At 39.8% G+C, this 25103-nt stretch overlaps 1 protein-coding gene across 7 annotated transcripts; it reads left to right on the top strand.

Moving 5' to 3' along the window:
- The first annotated feature begins 1260 nt into the window (after nt 1–1260).
- Nucleotides 1261–24056, top strand: ZNF677 (zinc finger protein 677). Of its 7 annotated transcripts, none has more exons than XM_004061366.5 (5): nt 1261–1407; nt 3078–3151; nt 4650–4719; nt 12302–12455; nt 17660–24052. In XM_004061366.5, exons 3-5 carry the CDS (start codon nt 4705–4707, stop codon nt 19243–19245), a joined length of 1755 nt encoding a protein of 584 aa, XP_004061414.4. In that variant the 5' UTR covers nt 1261–1407; nt 3078–3151; nt 4650–4704; the 3' UTR covers nt 19246–24052. The 7 variants fall into 7 exon arrangements, with proteins under 7 accessions (XP_004061414.4, XP_055226407.1, XP_004061416.4 ...); XM_055370432.1 differs by lacking the exon at nt 17660–24052 and adding an exon at nt 15668–17621 and having other exon boundaries at nt 1268–1407; XM_004061368.5 differs by having other exon boundaries at nt 1407–1611.
- Nucleotides 24057–25103: the final 1047 nt, after the last annotated feature.

Genomic DNA, 25103 nt, shown 5'->3' with positions numbered 1-25103 from the left:
CTTGGGGAGCCTTCAGTCAATAAGTTTCCTCTCTGGGCCCAAGAGAAATCAATTCAGTTGGCCAGGAGAATTGCCAAGCACATATTATGTTAAAAATACTCTTCCAAATAACTGAGAATAAGGACTTTACAGACTAAAGGCCAGGAGCGGTGGCTCACGCCTAGAACCCCAGCACTTCATGAGGCCCAGGTGGGCGGATCACATGAGCTCAGGGGTCCCAGACCAACCTGGCTAACATGGTGAAACCCCGCCTCTACTAAAAATGCAAAAATTAGCCAGGCATGGTGGCACACGCCTGTAGTCCCAGATACTCGGGAGGCTGAGGCAGGAAAATCGCTTGACCCAGGAGGCGCAGGTTGCCGTGAGCCGAGATCGCGCCATTACAATCCAGCCTGGGAAACAGAGACTCCATCTCAAAATAATAATAAAAAAAAATAACGATAGTATATTAGTAATTAATAACTTAGGCAAAACACAAGATACCAACTCCAATAAATCCAGCACTTGGATTTGTAATTTATCTCAAGAAATGTGCATTAGGATAATAAAGAAAGGAAAATAAATTTAGATGGATACAAGCAGAACTTTGTGTTCTTTTAAAGCCAAGCCTCAGCCTTCCACCCCCCACAGCCCAGGGTCTGACCCCATAAATTCTCTGGAACTCAGCCCATGGTGCATCTCTGCCTCCTGGGTGACTGGGGAGCAGAAATAAAAATTACGTTCCAGTGAAAGTCAATATAAAATTGTACACTCCGCACAGGCACAAAAATGCATCTCATTCCAGTTTCCATCACCTACGCAGACAACTCCAGCTTTCGCTTAATTAAATAAAAATTTTAATCGTCCGGATTTCAGAAGTTCCTGGATCCAAGCGCTTCCTTATACCGTCGCCCTCTCCCATCCAGCAGGTCCCAGCGCTCCTCCCGCCTCATCGCAGGACGCGCCTCCATCGCTCGCAGAAACGTTTTCAAGCAAACCTTTCCCAACTTAAGCTCCGATTCCAATATAAGGGGCCCACAGGTCTCTAATTTTTTACTTAGCTAGGCTCCAAAGGACACCATAGAGATTCAAGGGAATCCAAAAGTGAAGAATCGAGTACTGCTGGGGGACAAACAGACCTAAAAAAGTCGCTGGGACGCGCCGAGGGGAGGTCCGGCAGTCCGACCTCTAGGCCCCACCCATCCCGCCATTGTCCCCGCCCATCCCGCCATTGTCCCCGCCCATCCCGCCATTGTCCCCGCCCATCCCTGCCATTTGCCCGCCCATCCCCGCCATTTGCCCGCCCATCCCCACAGTTGTCCGCGCCCTGCCCCTGCCCTTGCCCCTTGCGCCGCCCCAGTGCACTGGCGTACGCGCAGGTTCCTGCCGACCCGGAAGCGGATCTCGCGGGGCTACTGGCGCTCTCGGGTGAGTCTCCGTCTTTCGGGTTCAAGCCTGCGCCTCGCGGGCCACAGGTTCCCACGCTCTGCTGTCGGGTTTTGGGGTCGCCCTGTAGGTTAAAACCCCGAACCTGCTCATTCCTCTCGCGGCGTGGCCCTAAGACGTTCCCAGTCCCGTCGCTCCGAGAGGGTCTAGAGATCTGCGTCCATTTCGGATTAAAATCGTTCTGAAGTGGGTACTGGCCCCGACCTTTTTGCTTTAGGTCATTGTGGACACCGACCGCCCACCGCGTCGTTTCTCTGCTTAAAACTCTTCTGTGACTCCCTCTTCCCTCCCCCTGGTAAAGCCCTCACTCGGGGTGGATACACACCCTTCGCCCTCCTCCGGGGAGAACAGAGGGGAAGCAGAAATGGAGGATAAAGAGGGAGAAATGCGCGAAATTAGAGAGCCATCAGAAACAATAGCAGGGACTGAAAAAAAGGATGCTACCAGGATGGGGCCAAACACTGTCAGAGAAGGAGAGGAAGGGAAGCCAAATGAGCAGAAAGGGACAGGAAAACGCCGAAATGGGAAAAAGAAAAGGAAAGAAACAGAAGGTGGAAGAGAGACATTTATAGAGAGGGGGGAAAAAAATCACATAATGGTGGAGAAAGGGGGGGCACCCAAATCCATGTGAGTGTGGAATTGATTTAATATGGAACATTAAGTTGTGAAGTACTGATGTATGGCTCTATAATTAATTTAAAATTTGTTTCATTGTTTGTGCAGAAGAGAATGAAAATTGCAAAACTAGGGTGTGAGGCTTCTGCGTTTTCTAATTATTACATCAGAAGCAACCCTTATTCAGCCAGAGGGTTAACTGACTTAGCTCAGTTAATTCCAGCTCACCCTCTTCCCTTTCTCTGATCTTGAGGAGAGTCAAGAAATGAGAAGAAACTGTGACACCGTATGCTGCTTTTGCAAACAGACATTAACAATATTATTCCCTCCTTTTTTGGTGTGGCTTGTGTCATTTTCTAAATTTGACGTGTATTCAACTTGTCTTAAATGTAATTCCATAATTTATTGGATTTAAAAAGATTTTTCAAATTATTTTCTCTTAAATGTATTGTTCAGCTTATGAGGTTTAAATGCTTTCTTTTTCTTTCTTTTATTTATTTATTTATTTTTTGAGACGGAGTCTCACTCTGTCACCCAGGCTGGAGTGCAGTGGCTTGATCTCGGCTCACTGCAACCTCCGCCTCCAGGGTTCAAGCGATTCTCCTGCCTTAGCCTCCCGAGTGGCTGGGATTAAAGGCATGCGCCACCATGCCTGGCAAATTTGTATTTTTAGCAGAGACGGGATTTTCACCTTGCTAGCCAGGCTGGTCTCGAACTCCTGACCTCAGGTGATCTGTCTCCGCCTCTCAAAGCACTGGGATTACAGGCGTGAGCCACCGCGCGTGGCCTCAATGCTTTCTACTTTTTATCATATATTGGAACTATTCTTTTATGTCTGGTACTTGATTTCACAGTGTTTCACTCTAAGGTGTTGATCATCTTTTACCACTTAAAATCTGGTTTATCCAGTTAGTTTAATACAGTTGACCTTGAACAACACCAGTTTGAGCTAAGCAGGTACAACTATACAGGGGATTTTCTTCTACCCCTGCCACTCCTGACACAGCAAAATGAACCTCTTCTCTTCTCCACTGCAGCCCACACAATATGACCTGGGGGAGGATGCAAGGAAGATGAAGAACTGTGATGATCCACTTCTTCTTAATGAATGGTAAATATATTTTCACTTCTTTATGATTTTCTTAATCACATTATCTTTTCTCTAGCTTACTTTTTTATAAGAATACAGTATATAATACATGTAACATACAAAATATGTGTTAATCAACTGTTTATGTTTTCAGTAGACTTCTGGTCAACAATGGGTTATCAGTAGTTAAGTTTTTGGGAAATCAAAAGTTATACCTGGATTTTTGACTGGAGGTGGGGGGATTAGCACCCCTATCACTACTGGTGTTGCTCAAGGCTCAGCTGTATTCAGTTTCTTTACTCCCTTATGTCATCTAAAAGCCTCCCACTAAGTAGATGTTCCTTCAGGTCCCCTTTGTCCTTTCTCTGCAAGATGTTGAAGAATGGCCTGGATTGGTGTGGAATTTTGTTCCAAAAGAGCCCATCTGTTCATAATGAAGAGATTACTCAGCACTAATCTCCACAGCTGACCCCCTTTCATGCTTTCCAAGAGTAATAGCTATTTGTAATTTCATATTTTTGAATATTTTTCTGGAAAAGAATTAAATCCTTGGGATCAATTAAACCCATGAAATAGAAGTTTCTACTCAGGAATGTGAATGGTGATCTGGAAATAAGGACAAACCTTTGCTACTGCCCTATCCAGGCCACCATTTCAACATTCATTTACAACTGAGTTCTGCTCACTCAACTCAGACCTTTTCCAGGTAACTTGGTGAAATATCTCCTCTCTCTGAGGCTCAGTGTGCCCACCTGTAATGTGGAGATGATGGGTATACCAGAAATTCTGAATCTGAGCTGATGGGATCCCTGAAATGATTTTCAGGATTGAGCATGTGTCTGCATGTGGCAATTTTTTGAGAGAGGGTGCCCAGTTACAGTTAGTCTTAAATGACTCTGAGACCTCCAAAAATGATGGAAACTACTAGGAAAGGGGTCGGGGCGTAGGGTTAGAGATAGGAGAGCTGCTTCTCTCTCAGCTTTTTATTCTTTCTCCCTATCTCTACATCAGAAGTAAGTCATAAGTTTTATTATGTCATCTCCTGGCATTAAATCTTTTTATGCTTTCCCCCTGCCTGTGGGACAAAAGTCTAAACTACTTAGTATGGCTACAGCAGGGATTTGTGGAGCTATGGTGGCTCTTCACCTGTTCCAATTTTAGGCTTTTATATCCTGCATTGACTGACAGTCATTGGATGCTGGCTACCCAGGGAGAGGCCATGAACTTGGATACAACAGTTTTTCTTGGCTGAGTGTCAGGTGGACAAAGGACAATGCAATTGATGCAGAATGTGTGTGTTTCAGCAAGAAGGGAGAACTTTTTGAAGACATAGGTGGAATAGCTCACTTCTTAGTCTCTGTTTAGGAGTTTATTTTTTTCATGAGTTTATTTTCACTCTTGTTGCAATTGGAAGCTAAGGACCATCTTTTTTCTATATCAAGCCTCTTCCTGTGTGTGTGTGGTAGAGGAAGGGGGTGTGTTGATTTTAAGCATTAAACAACATATTTTTGACATACAGACTGACTTACCTGAGAAAGAAACTCAGAGGAAGAGGAAAGAAAGAAGAGGAGGGAATGGCTCTTTCTCAGGTAAAAGTTATATTCTTGGTTCATTGTTTTGTTCTCTCCTTCTTGAAATGCCATATTTTGGACTTGCTAATTTTATCTGACTCTGAAGTGTCCTGACTAACGTGTATATTCATACCCAGGGCTTTCCCTCAATTCCATCTCCACATAGATTCCATCTCACTGTGACCCAGTAACATGGAACTTTGGAAAAGGCTCCGTTTAGATGATTGTTCTGGAAAGGGTTTTATGCCTAGGCATGGATTGGGTATGGGGGGCAGGCTCCATGGTGTCAGTGAGGTTGGGTGGTAGTGACTGTTTAGAGACTTCATTTGGATGCCCTTTCAGCTCTTTATAAACCAGGATTAAAGAAGCTGCATATGTAAGTGATATATTAATGTGCACAAATACCTGGAAAACTTTGAAAAAGAAGACTGATGGGGGAAACTTGCTTAGCTTGAGTTTATAATACATTTGTAGCTAAACAATTGAATCAGTGTGTTTCTGGCTCTAAAATATTAATTTGAAATAGAATGGGAAGTTCAGAAGTAGACATTGGGGATGGAGAAGGTAGTCTTTTTTCATAATTGGTTTTAAAATATTAAATCAACATAGTTGTCTTAACAGCAGGAGGTTCTTTAAATTCTTCACAGTGCATCCATCTCATGAAGACTTTCCTGTTCATTTAGGAATTCTCATGCAGTGGGTGTTTAGATAAAAATGTCTACAATTTATTATTTTTCTTAATTTTAGTCCAGGGGTAGGTTTGTTATATAGCTAAACTTGTGTCATGGGAGTTTGTTGGCCAGATTATTTCATCATCCAGATATTAAACCTCGTACCCATTAGTTATTTTTCCTGATCCTCTCCCTCCTCCCACCCTCCATCCTTGATAGGCTCCAGTGTGTGTTGTTTCCTTCTGTGTGTCCATGTGTTCTCATCATTTATCTCCCACTTGTGAGAACATGCAGCATTTAGTTTTCTGTTCCTGTGTTAGTTTGCTAGAGATAGTGGGCTCAAGCTCTGTCCATGTTCCTGCAGAGGACATGATCTCTTTTTTATGGCTACATAGTATTCCGTGGTGTATGTGTACCACATTTTCTTTATTCAGTCCACCATTGGTGGGCATTTAGGTTGATTCCATGTCTTCGCTATTGTGACTAGTGCTACAGTGAACATATGCACGTATGTGTATGTTCGTGCACGCGTAATGGGATTGCTGGGTTGCAATGGTAATTCTGTTTTTCGATCTTTGAGGAATCACCACACTGTCTTCCAGGATGGTTGAACTAATTTACACTTCCACCAACAGTGTGTAAGTGTTCCCTTTTCTCCACAACCTCACCAGCATCTGTTATTTTTTTGACTTTTTAATAATAGCCAAAAGGGGCTGGGTGCAGTGGCTCACACCTGTAATCCCAGCACTTTGGGAGGCCGAGGCGGGTGGATCACCTGAGGTCAGGAGTTTGACACCAGCCTGACCAACATGGTGAAATCCTGTCTCTACTAAAAATACAAAATTAGCTGGGCATGGTGGCACGTGCCTGTAATCCCAGCTACTCGAGAGGCTGAGGCAGGAGAATTGCTTGAACCCGGGAGGCAGAGGTTGCAGTGAACCAAGATCGTGCCGTTGCACTCCAGCCTGGGCAACAAGAGCAAAACTCCATCTAAAAAAATAATAATAATAATTAAAAAATAATAGCTGAAAGATGGCTATAATATAGCCAAGACCTGTGAGCAGAACTTTCTGTCATCAGAGAGGCAGGAGCCAAATTCTGATTACACTACTTGTTAAATACTACATTTCTTTTGTAGTAAACATCACATGATATATATATTTTTTATGATAAAATGTCATGCAGTGATGCTTAGGGACTAAAAAGTAAAACATTATGTTGTCCAGTCCACCATCACTCACTATCTCCATCAGGAACTACTGTTCATTCTTTTCAATGGAAGAGAAATCGTAAAAATCATAATTTAATTTTAGAAAATGTTTAGTGAATATTTTGTTGTGATATTCTGTTTTGCAAAATTGTATATTTGTATACTGTATGTCTTTGTTTTGCTTTTTTGCTGGTAAACAGAGTCAACTTGAGTTTTTACTTTCTCATTGGAGCATTCTCTTACTGAAGACACATTGGTTGTTTACAGTTTTTCTCCATTATAAAGAATCCGCATTGGCTGCCTCTGAGCAGGCCAACTGTACTACAGCTGTGTGAGGATTCCTCCAGGTTGGGCAATTTGAAGCATGATTACTGGTTTAATAATGATGCTTCTGAGGAAGCTCAGACATTACACTTACTAAAAAATACTTTAAATCAACTATCTTAACCATGCTTAGAGAGCTGAACTAAACGGTGGACAAAGAACTAAAGGAAAGTAGGACAACAGCGTTTCAACAAATATCAGTAAAAACATAGAAATTATTAAAAAGAAGTGAAATAGAAGTTTTGGAGCTGAAAAGTATAACGTGAAAATTTCAACTATAAAGTTTCAAGAGTAGAGTGACAGAATACAGAATCAACTAACCTAAACTTTAGGTTAATTGAAATTATTTAATCTGAGCAGAAGAAAGGGAAGAAAAATACAATGTAAGAAAACTTTGGGACACCCTGAAGCATATGTATGTATGCTTAATAAGAATTTTCCAAGAAAAGGAGAAAGCAAAAGGCAGAAAGAATATTTGAAGAAATAAGAACTGAAACCTCCCAAATATATAAAGAACGTGAATCTGTATACCTAGGAAACTCAGTGAACTTTAATTATGATAAACTTATAGAGATCCACAGCAAGACACATAATCAAACTGCGGAAGGAAAAGAGAATCATGATAGTAGCAACATAGAAATAATTTGTCATGTACAGTGATCCTCAAAAAGATTAACAGCCGAATTCTCATCAGAAACTATGGAGGCTAGACATTAGTGGAATGACATATTCAAAGTTTGAAATGAAAGAACTATCCAGCAGGAATTCAGTAACAGGCAAATTATCCTTCAGAATTGACAGTGAAATTGAGATCCCCAGATAAACAAGAGCTGAGGGAGTTTGCATTAGTGGACTTACCCTGCATGAAATGTTAAGCAAAGTCTTTTAGGCTGAAATAAAAGGACACCAGCAGTACCTTAAAGCCATAAAAACAAATTAATACAGGTAAAACACCTACGTAGGTATAAATACAAAAGCCAATATTACTGGTTTTTTAAAAACTTTTTTTCTGTATGATTTAAAAATGTATGAAACAGTAATTGTAAATCTGTTACTGGCTATAAAATGCATAGAGAAGTAATTTTTGACAGTATAAAGAGAACCAGCCAGAGCTATATAGAAACAGAAGTTGTTATGCAATTGAAGCCAACTTAGCATCGATTGAAACTTAATTATTATCAGCTTCTGATGGAAATTTTAATTCCCAGGGCAACCGTTAAGAAAATAACAAAAATGTAAAGAAGGGAACCGAAATGATATACACACACAAACAAGCAAGTAAGGGAATAATTACAAAACAAAAAAGATAGGCATGTAAAAAACAAGTAGCAAAATGGTAAAAGTGGTTCTTTTATCAGTAGTTACTTTAAATGTAAGTGGATTAAATTCTCCATTAAAAGGCACTTATTGGAGGAATAATTTTTTAAAACTATGATTTCACTATATGATGTTTATAAAAGACTTCCTTTAGAGCTAAACACAAATAGGCTGGAAAGTATAATAAAAGGATGTAAAAGGGTATTTCATGCAAATATTAAACCTAGCTGGATAGCTGTATAGATAGCAGACCAAATAAACTTTAAGTCAAAAATTGATACCAGAGATGTTGAAGGACAGTAAATATTGGGGTTAATCCATCAAGAACATGTAACGGCTGTAAAAAATATGGATCAAATATCAAAACCCCAAATATTTTGGAACAAAAATTACAAGGAGATACAGTCCTACTATAATAGTTGGAGAATTCTATGCTCTCTGTTTAATAATGGATAGAACAGCCAGAGAGAAGATTAGTAAGGAAATAAAGGGCTTGAGCAACACTTTAAACCAAGATTATCTAACCCATGGACCACAGACTGCATGTGGCTCAGGATGGCTTTGAATGTGACACAACACAAATTTGTAAACTTTCTTAAAACATGAGATTTTTTTGTGATTTTTTTTTTTTTTAAAGGTCATCAGCTGTTATTAGTGTTAGTGTATTTTATGTGTGGCCCAGGGAAGCCAAAAGGTTGGACACTGCTGCTGTAAACTACACCAAACAAGCACGGAAAGAAAACTGCACTCAGCAAAAACAGAATCTGCACTCTTGTCAAGTGCACATAGCATATTCTCCAGGATGGACCACATGTCAGGCCACAGAACAAGTCTCAATACATTTTAAAAAGCTACAACTTACAAAACTATTCTCACACCACAATCGAGTGAAATTGGAAATCAATAAAAGGAAAACTGAAAAATTCAGTTTTAAATGAATTTTAACTTCCTTATTGAGGTATGATTGACATAAAAAAGCTATACATATGTAATGTATACAATTTGATGAGTTTGGAGATCAGTATATACCTCTGACACCACCACTACAATCTGTCATAAACATATCCATTGCCTCAGAAAGTTTTTTTCTTGCCGTCTTTATTATTTCATATTTTTATAAGAATACAACCTAAGAACTACCGTCTTAACAAATTTTTAAGTATACAATACAGAATTAACTATAAGCACTGTGTTATTCAGGAGATTTCTAGGACTTTTTCATCTTGTGTAACTGAAACTGATTACTACCTCACCATTTCCCCACTCAGCACCTAGCAACCACCATTCTACTCTCTGTTTCTATGAGTTTTACTGTTTTCAGTTCCTCATATAAGTGGAATCATGTATTTGTTCTCTGTGTGGCCTATTTCACTTACATAACATACTCCATTTTCATTCAGGTAGTCTATAGCAAATAGCAGGATTTCCTTCTTTTTTAAGGCTGAATAATATTCGTGTATATGTGTGTGTGTGTGTGTGTGTACATTTTCTTTATTCAGTCATTCCTTGATGGATATTTAGCCATGACTTGGCTATTAAGAATAAAGCTGCAATAGATACGGAAGTACCTATCTCTCTTCAAGATCCTGATTTTAATTCTTTTGGATATATACCCAGAAGTGGAATTACTAGATCATGGTCGTTTTTTTTTTTTTTTTTTTTTTTTTTGAGACGAAGTCTCGCTCTGTCACCCGTGCAGTGGCGCGATCTTGGCTCACTGCAAGCTCCGCCTCCCGGGTTCCTGCCATTCTCCTGCCTCAGCCTCCCAGGTAGCTAGGACTACAGGTGCCCGCCACCATGCCTGGCTAATTTTTTGTGTTTTTAGTAGAGACGGGGTTTCACCATGTTAGCCAGGATGGTCTCAATCTCATGACCGTGTGATCCATCCACCTTGGCCTCCCGAAGTGCTGGGATTACAGGCGTGAGCCACTGCGCCCAGCCGGTCATTTTATTTTTATTTTTTCCTGAGATGGAGTCTTCCTCTGTTGCCCAGGCTGGAATGCAGTGGCACAATCTTGGCTCACTGCAACTGCTGCCTCCCCGGTTCAAACAATTCTCCTGCCTCAGCCTCCTGAGTAGCTGGGATTACAGGCGCCCACCACCACGTCCAGCTAATTTTTATGTTTTTAATAGAGATGAGGTTTCACCATGTTGGCCAGGCAGGTCTTGAACTTCTGATCTCATGATCTGCACACCTCGGCCTCCCAAAGTGCTGGGATTACAGGTGTGAGCCACTGCACCCAGCCTATTTTTAATTTTTGAGGAACCTCCATACTGTTTCCATAGTGGCTGCACTAATTCATACTCTGACCAACATTGTACAACAGTTCCCTTTTCTCCACATCCTAGACATTGCTTGTCCTTTTTTTTCTTTAGTGGTCATCCTAATAGATGTGAGATCATATTATGTTTTTGATTTGCATTTTCCTGGTGATTAGTGATATTGAGCACCTTTTCATGTACCTAATGGCCATTTTTATATTCTCTTTGGAAAAAATGTCTGTTCAGCTCTTTTGCCCATTTTTTATTGGGTAATTAGTTTTTTTGGCTCTTGAGTTGTAGGAGTTACTTATATTTTTTGGATATTAACCCCTTTTCAGATATATAGTTTGCAAATATTTTCCCATTCCATAAGTTGCCTTTTTGTTTTGTTGGTTGTTTCTTTTGGTATGCACAAGTGTTTTGGTTTGATGTAGTCCCACTGGTCTATTTTTCCTTTTCTTGCCTGCGCTTTTGGTGTTATATCCAAGAAATCATTGCCAAGATAATGTCAAGAACATTTTCCCTATGTTTTCTTCTAGGAGTTTTACAATTTCAGGTAAAACTAAAGACACAAGGTAAATTGAGTAAATTTACCTCGAGTCTTTAGTCAGTTTTGAGTTTATTTTTATTTGTGGCATAAGATAAGCATCCAGTTTCATTCTTTTGCATTTGGGTGTGCAGATTTCCCAGCACTATTTACTGAAGACAGCATCTTTTCTCCATTATGTATTCTTGACACACTTGTCAAATATCAGTTGATTGTATATGTGTGAGTTTATTTCTGGGCTTTGTATTCTAGTCCTTTTGTTTTGTGTGTCTGTTTTATGCCAGTACCATACTGTTTTGATTACCATACCTTTGTAATATACTTTGAAATCAGGAAGTGTGATACTCCAGCTTTGATATTCTTGCTCAAAATTGCTTTGGCTCTTTTGGGTCTTTATAGTTCTATATGAATTTTAGGATTATTTCTTATATTTTTGTAAAAAGTGTCACTGTGATTTTGATAGGGATTGCATTGACTGTAGATTGCTTTGGATAATATGGAGTTTTCATAGTATTAATTTTCTAAGTTATTGAACGTAGAATATCTTTCCATTTATTTGTTTTGTCTGCTTTAATTTCCTTCATTAGTATTTCATAGTTTGCAGCATGCAAGTCACTTACCTATTTGGTTAAGCTTATTTCATGTTAAAGTCACATGTGGAGTGACTGCTTAATGGGCACGGCATTTCTTTTGGAGTTGATAAAAATGTTTTTGAACTAGACAGAGGTGGTGGTGTATAACTTTGTGAATGTACTAAATGCCACTGAATTGTACTTTAAAATGGCTAATTTATTTGTTTTATTTTGAGGTGAAGTCTTGCTCTGTCTCCCAGACTGGGGTGCAGTGGCATGATCACTGCCCACTGCAGTCTCCACCTCCCAGGTGCAAGTGATCCTCCCACCTCAGCCTTCTGAGTAGCTGGGACCACAGGCCCATGCCACTGTGCCCAGCTAATTTTTTAAATTTTTTAGTAGAGATGGAGTCTCACTTCGTTGTCCAGACTGTTTCAAACTCCTGAGCTCAAGCAGTCCTCCCACCTCAGCCTCTCAAGGTGCTGAAATTACAGGTGTGAGCCACTGCACCCAGCCTAAAATAGCTAATTTTATGTTATGTAATTTCATCTCAGTTTTAAAAAAATAAAATTAGGGATATATAAGTTGCTTGCATTAACTCACATAAATCAGTGAATATGTACACCTCTTTTCTGCATTTTGTGTGAAAATAAGAAATTTTCCTGTGTCCACTTGGTGAAGTGTGTTTTTATTTCAGGGACTGTTTACATTCAAGGATGTGGCCATAGAATTCTCTCAAGAGGAGTGGGAGTGCCTGGACCCTGCCCAGAGGGCCTTGTACAGGGACGTGATGTTGGAGAACTACAGGAACCTGCTTTCTCTCGATGAGGATAACATCCCTCCAGAAAACGGTAACCACCCTTGTACATCTTTACATTTTTCCTTGTGAGTCTCTTGGGAGGCCCTGATATGCTTGTCTGAATCCGATCCCTGTTCTAAAAGGGGAGATTGAAACTTTTTGATTGAGAGTGGAAAGGCTTCATAATGTAGCATATAGACTTTAAACTTCCCCTTTCTTCAGAAGTTCTGCACATAATCAGGTTTGACAAGTGGTGGTTCCAGAATATCAGTACTTACAAAACCTTATGGAAAACGTTTTAAAGTATCTGGTATCATGGTTTTATCCCTGTGCCTTTGATTCAGTAGTTTTTTCAGAGTCTGCATATTTAAAATAATCCCTAAGCATTCAGAAGAAGGCAGTCTGTTGACTAATGTATGAAATTGTTTTGGGAAATAGTTTTGCAGACCCATGTGTAACGTCCTTTCTTCGTAGCTGAACAAAGGGCTGGGAATGTATCCAGGAAAAGCACAGCATACCATGTTCCTTTTTTTCTTTATAAGTTGAAATCTTTCCTGAGCTGAATATTATGTTCATTTTGGAGCATAGGAAAGAGTCCTAGACTATGGAAAGTGAAGTGAAAATAGGGGAAAAATCAGGTAGGTCGGAATGTGAGCACAAATAAGCGCTCAGATGGCCACAGAGTAAGCTACTCCATTGAGTATTGTTTGGGAAACTCTGCAAATGGGAAAGATCAGTGGGAAAACAAAAGTTTATTTCTTATGAGCTCTCAAAGCAAAGTCCACACCCCCGTCCACTGTCCCCCAACATACTGTTATTCAAATGTGTAAAAGGTTGAACTCCCACTCTCCCGTGATGCCCCAACTCATACAGACACAAAAGCAAAGGTGCTATCATGACCTACAATACTCTGTTTGGCCCCTCTGACCATTTTGGTCTCTGGGTTTTGAGAGGGACCGAAATGGCTGTTTTTAAGGACTCTCTTTTTGTGTATATAATTTCATCTGATGTGTGGTTTTCAGTCTATACAGATCAGAGCTGGGGCCTTTGTAGCCCTGGCTCCAGAACCTGTTCAATTTCTATTCCTATTTCTTATACTTGCAAGAACTTTTCAGGAAAATGGGAAAACAGTGGCTCCCCAAAATGTATCTGGGGTTCCGTGAAATTTCAAAGACTGTCGGTCTCTCTACTTGTTCAAGCCCCTTGGCCATTCCTTCAGTTCTGCTTTTGCCACACGTGTCTAAAGGGGAATGGGCAGGCTTTTGAGATTGTTACTCAGCATTAATATAAAGACTTGACAGAGAGATCCTCTTTTTGATTGCCATTCCAAAATGGGAATATATCTCATTCTTTTAGGTTCTCACCTTGCAGCCTGTGGACAGAGCACACTGCCTCTTCCTAAGAATCCTACAAAATCCGACCCTTTTATTTTACTCCCATATCTTTTATTTCTCTCCCTTTTCTAGCTTTCTACTCTGTCCGGGAACTTAGGGAGACCTTAGTCTTCCTGATTCCATATTCTTCTAAGATTTGCCTCTGAAAGTTGCTTTTGAAATACACATTCCGGATGGGCATGGTGCCTCACGCCTATAATCCCAGCACTTTGGGAGGCCGAGGCAGGTGGATCACCTGAGGTCGGGAGTTCGAGACCAGCCTGACTAACATGGAAAAACCCCGTCTCTACTAAAAATACAAAAATTAGCCGGGTGTGTTGGCGCATGCCTGTAATACCAGCTGCTCGGGAGGCTGAGACAGGAGAATCGCTTGAACCCGAGAGGCAGAGGTTGTGGTGAGCCGAGATCATGCCATTGCACTCCAGCCTGGGCAACAAGAGCGAAACTCCATCTCAGAAAAAAAAAAAGAAAAAGAAAAATACACAATCCTAGAGTTGAAATTTCCTCTCTTTCTGCTGTGATAACCCACCAATAGGCGATGGACAACTTTTGGTGGACTCTCCCATGGAAGAGGTTTCCTTGGTAACAGAATATTCTTGAAAGAGAACATTAATTAATCTGTTACAGTATCATTCTGCTACATAGAGGTGCCTCTTGAAGCCACTGAGTAGAGTAGCCTGCATGTCCCAGTATGCTGAGAGAGAATCAGGACAGCCAGAAGGATAAGTGCTTCTGACCTTCTGGTTTCTGTGGAGTTTCCAGTGTCTCCCAAGGGCAGTGTGACAATGCTGGTTAGATATATGCTGATCATCCCCTTGGAGCCAGCAGTACACGGTGTAGGAGTTTCTCCTAGGAAGAGCATTCTCCAAGTTCTCAACCTCATATCTGCGAACATGTTGACCAAACTGTTGCTCATACCACATTATTCATCCCATACGTGCAGTTGTACATTTTTCTTCAGTATGATTTTTATGCCTTTATTGAGGGAGCTTACAAAGTTGAATTAGGCATACATTTTTAAAGTTCAGTATAATTTGTTTAAGCCACTGACACTTTCATTTTGCCAATGTCATTGGTATAAATGAACTTGTATTTATTTAATCAGCAGTTACATGTTTTCATGATACTCTTAGTGTTTTTTGTTTTATATCTACAGTGTGTGGGGTCATGAGATGAATGAATATTGTTTTATTATATATATTTTTTTCTGCTTCATATACTTTCATGATGTTTTATATATTTTACCAGAAGATTTCTTCCTTGAGTGTTTATGTCTGAGTATTAGTTTCCTCAAAACATACATAACCTCCAAAACTTTGTTAAAGGATAGTATTAGTTATTCCTTTTACTTCTGTTTCCTGTAACTTTATATCAACTCTTAGCTTATACTTTTTAAAAATAGACTTTTTATTTTTTAGCAATTTTATGTTCACAGCAAACTTGATGGAAGGTACTAGATTTCCTGTATACTCTGTGCCCCCACACGTGCACAGCGTCTTCCCCCATTATCACCATCCGCCATCACAGTTGTACATTTGTTACAATTGATAAACCTACATTGACACATCATTATCACCCAAAGTCCAGAGTCGATGTTGGGGTTCACTCTTATGTATATGCTTTGGGTTTGGGCAAATATATAATAGACATATATCCTCCCTAATAGTATCTTACAGAATAATTACACTGCCCTAAAAAATCTGTGCTCTGTTGGTTCATCTCTCCCTCCCCCCAGCACCTGGCAACCACTGATCTCTTTACTGTCTCCATAGATTTGCCTTTTTCAGAATGTCATATAGTTGGAACCATATAGTATATGGCCTTTTCAGATTGGCTTCTTTCACTTAATAATATGCATTTAAATTTCTAGGGCCGGGCGCGGTGTCTCACGCCTGTAATCCCAGCACTTTGGGAGGCCGAGGCGGGTGGATCACGAGGTCAGGAGGTCAAGACGATCCTGGCTAACACAGTGAAACCCCGTCTCTACTAAAAATACAAAAAATAAGCCGGGCGTGGTGGCAGGCGCCTGTAGTTCCAGCTACTCAGGAGGCTGAGGCAGGAGAATGGCGTGAACCTGGGAGGCAGAGGTTGTGATGAGCCGAGACCACGCCACTGCACTCCAGCCTGGGCGACAGAGCGAGACTCCATCTCAAAAAATAGATAAATAAAATAAATTTCTTCCATGTCTTTTTATAGCTTGACAGCTCATTTCTTTTTAGCACAGAATAACATCCCTTCATTGCACACACTGTGTAAAGAATGACTCCTGCTTATACACAGGACAGCTTACTCAGGACAGCAACATGATCTGGTCACTGTCTAAACAACTTGTGCAAGAGAAGGTGACTTAAATGCTATCTGAGAACAGTGGTGCTGTCACACTATAGGTGACACAGCTCAGGTCCCATATCTGCCTTGAAACATTTCTTCCTACACTCCTCGTATTTGCTGTGACTTATAATCCATGCTGCCCTGGGTGGCCAGTGGTGCTTAATGCTGTGAACATGGCATCTTAGCCCGCACACACAGGTTCAGATTCTGGCTTTCAGATGTGCTTTCTCTGTGAGTTAGGGATAGATATGTAAACCTCTTCAGCCCTTTGTTTTGGTATGAAAAGGTGCAATAATTTACCTCAAGAGGATTTACATCAATTAGTGCTGTTAGAGACCTTAGTAACTTGCATAGCATTTAGTATGCTTCGAAAAGTTACCTTTATGAATAAGATATGTCAAGTGTCTGTCATGTTTCTTATGAGATTGACCTTTGCCTGCATTATATCTTACATATTTTCTTTTTTGTAATTTTTTTTTCATATCAACATTTTCTCTGACTCTACATAATAAAATATTAAAGCACACAGCTTTCATTATACGTATTTTTTGGCCATAGAACTGGAAAACTAGATGACATTTCCTGGTCAGGGAGTTTCTCTATATACTGCTGTCATATAACTGCAGGCATGAAATTATTTCAGACTCCCCTCCTAATTCTTCATCTTTATAATAATGTGCATTTTCCTGAAGCTGATATTTCAGAATTTAGTGATTCTCAACATATAATTTTTCCTATTGTGTGTCCCTTCTGTTTTTTTCTGTAGTTCATAAGCAATAATTCTTTAGAATTTCACTGACAATTTTGTGTAATTGTGGTTGTTCATTAACTTGCCTGTTAGATTTTCACAGGTTACTAAAGTGTTTTATTTATTTTTATAATGATTTACAGATGATGGTTTTTCAGTATATATTATGCAATAGAACCACCATGCACAAATTGTTAATGCTGCAAAATGCACATTCTACATGGGTATAAGTAGTTTTATAACAAGTACTCGCATTTGCAATTTGTAAATATTCAAAATTTTATTAAATTCTTCCTAATTTTTCCTTTCAGTGTTTTGTTTGCAATTATGAATTGTCATTTTTAAATATTTTTTATTAGATAAGCTTGAGCTGTGCCTTACCTTTTATTTGTGTGTAATAATTATGTACTAAATAATGCATTACTATTTGTTTATCTTCAAATATGAGACTACCATATAGCTATGCCAATTTACGTGTTCCTTGGAGTGGTGGTGGAAAAATACCTCTTCTTTCAGGGTTTATGTGGATTTACATAGTATGAGTGTTTTAGCTATAGGGTGTTTTAAACTGTGCTTAAAATAATTTGTTACATGTTTTGTTACTATGTTACTTTATTGAGGACAGCTAGTCCCTTTGTGTTGTTAAACGTTTAAAGACAGTTGAGAAGCTTCATAACTCTGTTCATTGTAAATCTTAGTTTTCTTGTAATATGTATTTTAATAAAATATTTACCTTGCAACTCTATTTGATGGAAAGCCTGTGGTTTTTTTAATATCTTTCAGATATTTCTGTTGGATTTACAAGCAAGGGATTATCACCAAAGGAAAATAATAAAGAGGAATTATACCATCTGGTGATATCAGAAAGAAAGGAAAGCCATGGCATCAACAATTTTGACCTCAAGGAAGTCTGGGAAAATATGCCTAAGTTTGACAGCCTGTGGGACTATGATGCAAAAAATTACAAAGGAATGCCTTTGACCTGTAACAAAAATCTCACTCACAGAAAAGATCAACAACATAATAAATCCTCAATATATTTCTCTTTAAAGCAGAGTGTTTCTATAAGAGATAGTGCACACCAGTATTTCATCCATGACAAGCCATTTATAAGGAATTTGTTAAAACTGAAAAATAACATAAGATATGCCGGAAACAAATACGTGAAGTGTTTTGAAAATAAAATTGGATTAAGCTTACAGGCACAGCTGGCTGAACTACAGAGATTTCAAACTGGGGAGAAAATGTATGAATGTAATCCAGTTGAGAAGTCTATCAATAGTTCCTCAGTTTCACCACTTCCTCCTTGTGTCAAAAACATTTGTAATAAATATAGGAAGATTTTGAAATACCCTTTGTTACATACACAGTATGGGAGAACACACATTAGGGAAAAATCATACAAATGTAATGACTGTGGAAAGGCTTTTAGCAAAAGTTCGAACCTCACTAATCATCAGAGAATTCACTCTGGACAGAGACCTTACAAATGTAACGAGTGTGGCAAAGCCTTTAACCAGTGTTCGAACCTCACTAGGCATCAGAGAGTCCATACAGGAGAGAAACCATATCAATGTAATATATGTGGCAAGGTCTGTAGTCAAAATTCAAATCTTGCAAGTCATCAGAGGATGCATACTGGAGAGAAACCTTACAAATGTAATGAATGTGGTAAGGCATTTATCCAGCGTTCACACCTTTGGGGTCATGAAAGAATTCATACTGGAGAGAAACCTTACAAATGTAATGAATGTGGCAAAGCCTTTGCTGAGCGTTCAAGCCTTATCCAACATAAGAGAATCCATACTGGAGAGAAGCCTTACATATGTAATGAGTGTGGCAAAGCTTTTAAGCAGTGCTCACATCTCACTAGGCATCAGAATATACATCCTGGAGAGAAACCACACAAATGTAATGTGTGTGGCAGGGCTTTTATCCAAAGTTCAAGTCTTGTGGAACATCAGAGAATTCACACTGGAGAAAAACCTTACAAATGTAATAAATGTGATAAAGCTTTTATCAAACGTTCACACCTTTGGGGTCATCAGAGAACTCATACTGGAGAGAAACCTTACAAATGTACTGAATGTGGCAAAGCCTTTACTGAACGTTCAAATCTTACTCAGCATAAGAAAATCCATACTGGAGAGAAACCTTACAAATGTACTGAATGTGGCAAAGCTTTTACCCAATTTGCAAACCTCACTAGACATCAGAAAATACACATTGAAAAGAAACATTGTAAACATAATATACATGGTAATGCTTTATTCCAAAGTTCAAACCTTGGAGATCATCAAAAAAGTTATAATAGAGAAAAACATATCAAATATAATGAGACAAAAATTAAGTATTCAAGCTGTACTTAGCATCAGGGGCTCCACTGTGAAAAGAAACCATATAAAACGAAAATATGGTAAAGCCTTTAGCTATGGCTTATGTCTCACTTGATACCAGGATATACATCTTTGAGATAAACCACACAAAGATAACATGTATGGCAAGGCTTATCCAAAGTTCAAGCCTTGTGGAACATCATAGAATTCTTACTGTAGAGAAGCCTTACAAATATAATGAATGTGAACAGCTTTATAAAAATATTTACCCTATTATGGTTATAACAGAAGACATTCAGGATGGAAACCATACAAATGTGGCAAGTCCTTTAAGCAATGTTCTGACTTCAGGATACACCATTCATGTTAGAGAGAAGCATTACAAGTGAAGGTGGTAAATTATTTTAAATTTCTCAGTGGAAATTCATCCTTATATGCAAGCATTTTGTCATACAAAAATTCAGGCTAGAGGGAACTAAGTCTTTATTCCTTCTTGAAGATTAAGTGATTGATGTTAAATTCACAGACAATTTTAAAAAGTCACAAACTCATGGTGTGTGTCAGAGGAGCAAGGACATCTGTGGAAAGATGTAACTTCAGTGTTAAAAATTTTTTATTCAGTTATTTCATATTTTTAAAAGTATGAAATCTGTTGATGTTAAATCTTCATGGCATGCTTTTCATTTATCATGATTGTCTCAAGGAATGGATGTAAGATGGAAGGGACTACTTCCTTAGGTGTGGCTTCTTTATATTACTGAAGCCTGGAAAAAGCAAGAACACTAATTTTTTCTTTTTTTGGAGACAGAGTCTTGCTGTGTCGCCCAGGCTGGAGTGCAGTGGCACGATCTCAGCTCACTGCAACCTCTGTCTCCCGGGTTCAAGCAATTCTCCTGCCTCAGCCTCACGAGTAGCTGGGATTACAGGCATGCTCCATAATGCCTGGCTAGTTTTTTTTTTTTTCTTTTTTTTTTTTTTTTTTGTATTTTTAGTAGAGACAGAGTTTCGCCATGTTGGCCAGGCTGATCTTGAACTCCTGACCTCAGGTGATCCACCTGCCTTGGCCTTCCAAAGTGCTGGGATTACAGGCGTGAGCCACCGTGCCCAGCCAAGAACACTAATATACAATATACTATAAGAGCATGGGGGTTTGTGCCAGAAGAGAGGTAAAAACTATTGTCTAACGTATATGCTTTATGTGGTCAGGACCCCTTAGAATTGTTGATGTGACTGGGGACCTTTGTCGATTATAGGAGAGATTGGTTACAGTACAAGATGACCATGAAACAAGAAGAGTAGGGTGGGACATTGAGAGATTTTCATGGAAGTAAAATGGTCGGTTACTAGAGACTGCATATGTGGTAGAAAGAAATGGAGGGGGAATGATAGTCACCCTCTCTTGAAAGGTAGTTACTGTTGGATATCACAGATTATTGAACATAGGCCTTATTTTTGGAAACTGAAGAGAGAATGGTTACCATAGAGGACAGTTCCATCAAAAGAACCAGAGTAGTGTTCTTATAGGGGATTCACATTTGGCCCCTGAGATTGCATTTGATACCATTTTATTTAGAGTATATTATACTTCTTATGTCTTAATTAGTAAAATATAATCATTTTTAGTAACCGTGAATGAATCATGTGCCTTCCGTCAACCCAAGCATATCCCACCTCATTGGGACACTTAATATCAAACACTATAATACATCATTAGACTCTCAAGGTTGAATGTCATCTGTAACAATTTCTATCCATGTTATGTTCAAACAGCATACAATTTAAGAAATATATATTCATAATTTGCACTTGAAATATTTTCTCCACACTCTGCCCTAGATGACTTCTACGGCTATAATGAAAATGCCATGCCATAGTGGGACAATATCAGACCCCCTGAAACCTGTCTTCCTGTTCATGAATATGCACTGTGCAGTTATATTTCTACATGCCTTTTTTTCTACATAACTTTATTTCTGCATGCCTTTTACATAAGAGGAAAATAACAAATGTAAGCATATGAAAATTATTAGTAAATGAAATTTCTGAAATAATAACACAACTTCTTTTTTTGTACTTGGAGCACTCCGCGAAATAATTTGAAAAAAATCAGTGTTCATGAGTTTCCTCTTAATAATGAACATAGGCAATGGATTTTTTTTTTTTAAAGAAACTAGAAACCTCATGTATTTACCCCCAAAACATTTTTTTTTTTTACTGATTTGCACTTGTCGCCACTCCACTGGAACAGGAGGGAACCCCGTGCAAAGTTTTGGTTTAGATTTCAGGATTGGTGGTACTCTACATCAAAGTATTATAAGAATGTTTATATTACAAAAGGCTTTCTGGAGAGAACAGGGTAGACTTCCCAAGCTGGTTCAAAAATGGCTAGAGAAGGCAGTGAAAGATGATTGACTTGGGGTGTTATGATGTTTATCTGGTGGGGCTGGAGTGAATACTCATCTGCGGTTTAAATTTTCAGCTAGCCAGCTGGGCAGGGAGACTGACATCTGTAATGTCAGCACTTTGAGAGGCCCAGGCGAGGAGATTGCTTGAGCCCAGGAGTTTGAGACTAGCATAGGCAATATGTCAAGACCCTGTCTGCAAATTTAGAAGTTAGTTGGGCATGGTGGCACATTTCTATAGTCCCAGCTACTCAGGAGGCTGAAGCAGAATTCCTTGAGCTCAGGAGTTGGAGGTTACAGTGAACTAGGATCATGCCACTGCACTCCAGCCTAGGTGACAGAGCAAGGCCCTGTCCAAAAAAAAATCAATTTCTAGGCCAGGCACAGTGGCTCATGTCTGTAATTCTAACACTTTGGAAGGCCAAGATGGGCGGATCGCTTAAGCCCAGGAATTCGAGACTAGCCTGGGCAAACTGTCATTATAAAAAATACCACCCACCCAAAATTAACATTTGTTAGTACCTCATAACTTTTTTTTTTTTTTTTTGAGACAGAGTCTAACTCTGGGCCCTAGTCTGGAGTGCAGTGGCGCAATCTCAGCTCACTGCAACCTCCATCTAGCAGGCTCAAGCAATTCTCTTGCCTCAGCCTCTTGAGTAGCTGGGACTACAGGCATGCACCACCATGCCCACCTAATTTTTGTATTTTTAATAGACACAAGGTTTCACCATATTGGCCAGGCTGATCTCGAACTCCTGACCTCAAGTGATCTGCCTGCCTAGGCCTCCCAAAGTGCTGGGATTACAGGTGTGAGCCACCATACCCAGCCTAGTACCTCATCACTTTTTGTTGCTGAATAATATTCTACAGTTTGTCTGTCCATTCATTATTTGATGGAGATTTGAACTCTTTCTACTGTTTGAAATTAGGCTATTATGGGCCGGGTGCAGTGGCTGATGCCTGTAATCCCAGCACTTTGGGAGACCGAGACGGGCAGATCACGAGGTCAGGAGATTGAGGCCATCCTGGATAACACGGTAAAACCCCATCTCTACTAAAAATACAAAAAATTAGCTGGCTTGGTGGCGGGCACCTGTAGTCTCAGCTACTCGGAAGGCTGAGGCAGGAGAATGGCATGAACCCGGGAGGCGGAGCATGCAGTGAGCCCAGATCACGCCACTGCACTCCAGCCTGGGCGACAGAGCGAGACTCTGTCTCAAAAAAAAAAAGAAATTAGGCTATTATGGAAAATGCTGCTATGAACAACTTTTTACAAGATGTTTTTGCACATACATGTTTTCACTTCTCTTGGGTATGTCTGTAAACATGGAATTTCTGGGTCATATAGTAATTATCAGTGATTATCTTTTTGTGGATTTGCCAAACTGTTTTCAAAGGCAGCTGCACCATTTTACTTTTCTACCAGCAATGTTCCGGTGTTCCATTTCCTGCACTTCCTATCGATTATTGATATTTGTAGTTGTTGGGTTAGCAGTAGTAGTGGTATATAGCCTTCTCGTCACTTACAAGTGATATTTCATTGTGGTTGGATTTCCTTAATGATGAACGTTGAGCATGTGTTCATATGCTTATTAGCCATGTGCATCTTCATTGGAGAAATGTCTACTCAAACATTTCTTTTAATGTTTTAAAAATTAGATTGTGTATTTTTGGTTCAGTTGTAAGAGTTATTTTATATTCTGAATACTTCACCCTTATGAGATTTGCCAATACTTTTTCCACTTCTGTGTACTGTTTTTCCACTTTCTTGATAGCATTCTTGATTTCGGCAAAGTTGGCAATGTTTTATGGCTCATACCTGTAGTCTCAGCACTTTGGGAGGCTCAGGAGAGAGGACCACCTGTGTCCAGGAGTTCGAGGCTGGCCTGGGCAACATAGTGAGACCACATCTCTACAAAAAATAAAAAATTAGCTGGGTGTCATGGCATGCACCTGTAGTCCCAGCTACTCGGGAGGTTGAGGTGAAAGGATTGCTTGAGACAGGGAGGTTGAGGCTGCAGTGAGCCATGACTGACACTGCACTCAGCCTGAGTGACAGAGTGAGACTCAGGACCAATACAGTAATACAGATTGTGATGAATAAACTTTGAAAACATGGAATTAGCTTTATTCTGAATGATTGTATTAGTCTGTGTTTAGGAAAACGTATGCAATTATTTCAAGAGTAAGAATAGTTATATTAGTTAAGAATTTTTGCTGGGTGCGGTGGCTCATGCCTGTAATCCCAGCACTTTGGGAGGCTGAGGTGGGTGGATCACGAGGTCAGGAGATCGAGACCATCCTGGCTAACACGGTGAAACCCCGTCTCTACTAAAAATACAAAAAATTATCGGGGCGTGGTAGTAGGGGGCCTGTAGTCCCAGCTACTCAGGAGGCCGAGGCAGGAGAATGGCGTGAACCCAGGAGGCGGAGCTTGCAGTGAGCTGAGATCATGCCACTGCACTCCAGCCTGGGCCACAGAGTGAGACTCCGTCTCAAAAAAAAAAAAAAAAAAAAAAGAATTTTGGAGGTGCTTGAGCAGTGAAAGGTGTGGAAGACTCCAGCAGGAATATCAAAGAAAAATAGTCACTGGCAGCTTCAGTGAGAAACCAGAGCTCGTGGAGATGTCTTAGAAGTTACTGCTTCTGGCTGCTTGATTGGGATTAGAGATGGTGAGGTCTGTGCAGTATTCATCTGAGATTAATGGCTTAGTGCTTCACTTCTGCCTTTCCTATTCCATTCAGGTTTTCCTTTTTTTTTTTTTAACAGCATTTTAAATTTTTTTTATTTTTAATTTATTATCTATTTATTTTGAGACCGGGTTAAGAGACGGGCTAATTTTTGTATTTTTGGTAGAGACAGGTTTTCGCCATGTTGCCCAGGCTGGTTTTGAACTCCTGACCTCAAGCAATCCACCCACCTCAGCCTCCCATAGTGCTGGGATTACAGTTGTGAGCCACTGCGCCTGGCCCATTCAGGTTTTTCTCATTGGGAAAGTTTAGCAAGAACCATACAGGAAACGCCTTCTGGAAAACAGTTCTGAGCACCAGATTGCAGTGGTGGTAGTGTTAAGTGGACAAAGGACATTGCAGTATAGAAAAGTAGCTGAGACATATTGACCTCAAAACTGGAGATGGTTTTAGAAACTTTGAGAGGGAATGCAAATGGTGCCTAATGTCTTTGTTCAGTTATTTTGGGTACCTGCAGTATTATTCTTTTAGGAAATGGTGACTGGGTGCCATGTTCGAATGTATTCCCCAGAAGTTCATGTTGGAAATTGAATCCTCAAATCCATATGTTGATGGTATTTAGAGGTGGGAGCCTTTGGGAGGTAATTAGGGATAGATGAAGTTATGGGGGTGGCTCCCTATGTTGGGATTAGTAGCCTTATAAGAAGAGGAAAAGAGAGCTGAGCTGGCATGCTTCCTCCTTCTCACCATGTGATGACTTCTGTTATGATGCAGCAAGAAGGCCCTCACCACATGTGGC

This window comes from Gorilla gorilla, chromosome 20 (assembly GCF_029281585.2).
Source record: "Gorilla gorilla gorilla isolate KB3781 chromosome 20, NHGRI_mGorGor1-v2.1_pri, whole genome shotgun sequence".
NCBI lineage: Eukaryota > Metazoa > Chordata > Mammalia > Primates > Hominidae > Gorilla > Gorilla gorilla.
The sequence above is the reverse complement of the archived record's forward strand: the minus strand, read 5'-3'. Positions and strand labels throughout refer to the sequence as shown.

Bases quoted from the DNA above. Each gene is read 5' to 3' on its own strand.
- ZNF677 (XM_004061366.5), top strand. The intron at 12,456-17,659 runs GTAACCACCCTT...AATATCTTTCAG, and splicing joins TAACATCCCTCCAGAAAACG to ATATTTCTGTTGGATTTACA.